The sequence below is a fragment of the Tigriopus californicus genome, chromosome 3, assembly GCF_007210705.1.
Source record: "Tigriopus californicus strain San Diego chromosome 3, Tcal_SD_v2.1, whole genome shotgun sequence".
Taxonomy (NCBI): domain Eukaryota; kingdom Metazoa; phylum Arthropoda; class Copepoda; order Harpacticoida; family Harpacticidae; genus Tigriopus; species Tigriopus californicus.
Genome location: NC_081442.1, coordinates 7,102,710 through 7,107,459, shown reverse-complemented (window position 1 = coordinate 7,107,459; position 4,750 = coordinate 7,102,710). Strand labels below are relative to the sequence as shown.

At 44.3% G+C, this 4,750-nt stretch overlaps 1 protein-coding gene across 1 annotated transcript; it reads left to right on the top strand.

The window, feature by feature from the left end:
- On the top strand, nt 1-4,676 carry LOC131878294 (PHD finger protein 1-like; the record flags this gene model as incomplete). The annotated part of the gene is given in 2 exon segments (XM_059224228.1): nt 1-407; nt 2,262-4,676. Coding segments are annotated over 2 exon segments (2,016 nt in total). The 3' UTR covers nt 4,041-4,676.
- Between the last annotated feature and the right edge of the window lie 74 nt (nt 4,677-4,750).

Genomic DNA, 4,750 nt, shown 5'->3' with positions numbered 1-4,750 from the left:
CGGGCTCGGGGTCTGCTGCCCTTAGACGTGATTCGACTCGAACGGACTAACTGGGTTGTTCATGAGGCGGTGGATAGCCTCAACGGGATTATTGAACTGATGTCTGAGCCGTTCAAACACCGGCAGCTATCGGGCATGCGGTGGCCATCTCATTAGATGCTTGGCCTGCCATGCCCGCATCGTGTAGCAAGCCTCAAATGAGCCGGCCCGCTGAGTTCGTGAAGCCCGCCTTGGATCCGATGGTGTCGGGCTCGACTGGCCATGGTCTGAGTTGGTCTCGTTTGTTGCGGAATTGGCGTCGCCGTCCCTGGTCCGAAGGTCAAGATGTGCTCTTGTCCGGGCCAGACGACGGGTTGCTATACTTTGGCATCGTGGTTGAGACCGATGAGGACACCCTCCAATGTTTGGTAAGTGACCCATGGCGCACCCGCTTTGGGGGCCAAGTACCGTCTGTCAGGTCCACGTTGATTAGTTTTATTACCCCATAAAGCGTCCTATGGTTTATACCGCAACAGGATTTTATTCACTGGCTTATGTGGCCGTAGTTCCATTCGAAATGACATCATAATTAGGCTTCAATGGATATGGCAATCTGTGTTAATCCAAACGCGTGTTTTAACCTCAACAAGTAGTCAAATTAATAGTCTTTTGAGTCTTTAGAGCGGAGGAAGTGCCCTCTGCTTCGCCTAGGTGCGAATAAACACACGTAGCAGCGAGAAAACACGCCCTAAGATGCCAGACTTTATCAAAATATCATTTAATGAACAATTTATTGCTCAAGCACTATGACACAACGAATAAGCCATCAACTCTTCTGAGAGACGTTTCAAATTCGCTATGGGTAAAATTCCGAACAATTATGACATGAATTGTCACTTTATAGGAGGTTGTATACTGTATGATAGACAACGCGTCAACACCTTGGCAATCATCGTTTCCAATAAAATAGTACTAGACAAAGCAGTTTCACAAGTTTTTGGTGACTAAGCTTCACGATTGAATAGAAAAATGTTATGATGAAAAGTCGTTGGTAAGCAGCAAGTATGTCGTCTAATATGTGTATATAGTCTCTGTTTATCACTATTTGGATGTATAAGGTGTTTGTAATTTTAACCTTATATGATTTGAAAGGTCTCTTAGAAGGGTTGGAGGTATATTAATGGTGTTAGAATAGATCAGCAATAGGTTGGTCAACGAAAAATACCTTGTTAAAGTCAAGCATTTTAGAGCGCATTCTTGTATTTCTCCGTTCGTTTGTCGGCAACCAGAGGAGGGAGAGGAGAATGAAAACTGTACACTGAAATAAGACAAAATTATCGGGTAACGTGGTTATGTAAAACATCAAAGTTTATTTAATTAGATACTTTGCATTACAACCATTGACTAAATATGTTAATTATCAAGCCCCGCCCCGATAGTGACCTTTGAACCTTTTAGCAAGGATCAGACTCCCTTACTTTCAAATTGATCATTTGTTTTTCGTTCGAAAAGTGTCTCAAATGACAAATTATATAGTCTACAATTGGAGTATGAAGCGCGTTGAACACCGTCCTCCAACTCGTCCATGTGCAGAGAAACAATCGCGGACAGCTCGACGCAAAATTGAGGAGTCTGGTCTTTTAATCCTTATTTTGTGCGTGACAAGTTAGGCAACATGTTGATGAAATGTAATTGATAGTCTCAAGGCATCCCAAGGTTGATGAGAGGAGGGTCAATAAATATGATATGTTAATTTAGTTTTTTTTAAATTTAGTTATTGGAATTATTTCCTTGACGTTAAATCAACGAATTGTAAATTCTTGAGGTAAGTAAGAGGAAATAAATGGCAAAAAGTTGGTTTTGAAATTAGTCACCTACCTATAACTGGTAAAACTATGCTTTTTGTAGTAGAACTTGAGTAATTATTAGCGCAGAGAAGTTGTGCTGCGCTCTCAAGTATTCAAGGTTACTGGAAACATCGACAAATGATTTGATGGATTCCGACGGCAATGGTAATTTGCTAATTTCAAACTATAAAAAGTAATTAGATAAGCGCGCAAAGAAGAGGTTCTGAGCGGCCTTCATTTGTGAACACCAAAGCCTCCATACTATAACATACCCGATCACAGTTGATACGGGAGGACAACAGGCTACATGCTTGCTACTCACTCGCCAGGGCTACTAAACTTTCCCCGCGAGTGTTGATAACCACCTATACTAACTTAATTATCTTGTCAACAAAATCCCAACTGAGCAACCCTAACCTGGTGTTTTCATTCCAGGTACGTTTTGGAGATGGAACAGAACGTTGGAGTCCGTTTTACCATTTGCGACGGCTGGGGGAACCCGAAGAAGTAATCGATCTAACTCTAGCCGATGAAACTGAGGACTGTCCAGACGAAGAGGACACGCTAGGACCACCGAAACTCGTGCCACAAGTCTTACCAGCCACCTTATCTTCTTCTCCACTGCCCGCTCCACCACCAGATCACGATGAAGCAAATGATCTCTTGCCTTTGAAGAAGCCTCGTTTGCGTCCCAAAAACAGGCCGGCTCCTTGGCCCGCCCACGTGCTTGACGCCCGTAAGGCCTTACCCTACGATTTTGACCGCCTAAAGTGGGATCAAAATCACGCTCGGAACGACGATCAGCGTTACTGTTATTGCGGCGAGTCCGGAGATTGGTATCGCCGAATGTTTCAGTGCGCGGAGTGTCGTCAGTGGTTTCACCAAGAGTGTCTACGTAAATCATCACCACCCGTTTTGTTGGGCGATGGTTTTTTTGAATTCGAGTGCGCCTTATGTACCGGTAAACCCGAAGAAATCCTCGAGCGCCTTGATGTGAGCTGGGCTGAAGCACTACACTTGGTCTTGTTCAATTTGACACTGGCTAATAGTAAGCGATATCACGATTTGGACACGGCCATCATTCCACTGTTTCGACGTAAATGGAAATGCTTGCAAGGGCCAGGATTGTGCCTCAAACCCGGTCGTATTGAACATTCTTTTCTACATAATGTGCTGAGGGGACACAAGGCCCGATTTAAATGTGGATCAGAAATTAAGAAACGCTCGACATTCTGGGGTCTTCGCAAAGTGTTACCACCGGCAGTTCCCAACAAATTGGGAGGTGATGGTCCCTTCGTCAACTTTAAGCTCAACCTCGAAGGGTTGCCCAGGGGTAAGGCTTCTAAACGTCATTGGGCCCCGCAAAGGTCAAAAGCACCCACGACACGATACCCCACCCCAGGAGAAAGGGGCAGGGTTGTTTGTCCCTCATCCACCATTCAGCGTAAACGTGGGCGTCCCGCCCGTCAAACTGTCGAAACAATGGACCCCGATAGCGATGACACGTCTTCCACTACCCGAGGCACCTTGGATTCATTCATACCCCCGCCCAAAGACTTTAAAGGGCCCAACCATCCATTTCGAGACCTCGAACTTGAATCGTTCAATTCGGCTCGAAATAAGTTAGGGACTAATAATGAGGAGGATGGGACTTCAGTGCCCACCTCTTCCACCCATTCTTCCCCTTCGAGCTTAGAGCCTTTGGAAATGTACAAATCCAAGCGATCCCATCCGCATCGTAATGGTAACATCGGTCTTCTGGAGACGATTGATAACTGTGTGGCTACTAACTCGGCCACTTCTTCGCTTTCTTTCCCATTGGCCGGCCTAAATGGGTTGGGAAGCAATGGCAACGAATTAGCTCGAAGTCTGTTTGCGCCTCAGCCCGCCTTGTCGAACTGTTTGTCAGTGGAGGGCCGTAGTACTGCCTCCGGGCCCAAATTCCTAACCGATCTCAAATTATCCCTCAATAGCTATTTCGGCGCCGAAACTCGCATTACCAAAGGAGAGAGATTCAACGTGAATGCTCGAAGACTGACCCTGGACGGAGATATCCAATACCTGATAGAATGGGAACATCCTCATCCCATGTCTCCGACCTTAGAGTCCCGCCATAACTCGTCGTCATTAGCCAATAGTGACCACCAGCAGAGTAAATTCGTATCCTCCAACTTGAGGGAAACACTTCTCCAACAACAGTCAGCGGAGAGTTAATGAATTCAATGGCATACCCAATCCTTTGCTTTCTCTGTCAAAGGAACATGTAGTCGAATTCTGCTGATCCGGTCTCTATGTACTGTATTTCTCACTTGCTTTTGACGGTTTCAAGCTCATAATTTGCATTATGATCGTGAGAAGTCTTGAGAAAAGCGAACAAACGTTAGAGGAAAAGTGCGTAAAGTACACCTCATCGGTCAGCAGAATTTGAATTTGTTTTTTGTTCCACCAAAACTCAACAGTAACCTATTCTAATTGGTGTTCATTAGATATCAGTCATAGAAGGCTTGAGCCATACCTAGATGGTTCGTGTCAAACTTGTCTCAGTATTTCCGTCGCTCGCCAATGTTCTCAGTAATTTTTATTTAGGTTTTAAATATTGCCATGGATACTTGATTGAACTCTAGAATCTTACATGTTCTTCACTGCCAAAAGAGCGAGTTGGGTTTTATCAACATCAGACAAGAGTGTTGCGATCAATTGTTTAAATGTATTGTCAACTCTTGAATCACTGCCACCTTTCGAATTGAACAATCAATATTATGATTACTATCCTGAGAGCCCGTTAACTCGACAAGTTACTGAAAGTGGCCAGTCCTTATCTCACTTCAAATATATATATACTAAATATGATTTTTTGGGAGAGTGCTTTATTGGTTTGGTTTGTGACTCTACGATGATGGACGTCAGGATGAAAAAAAAAAGTA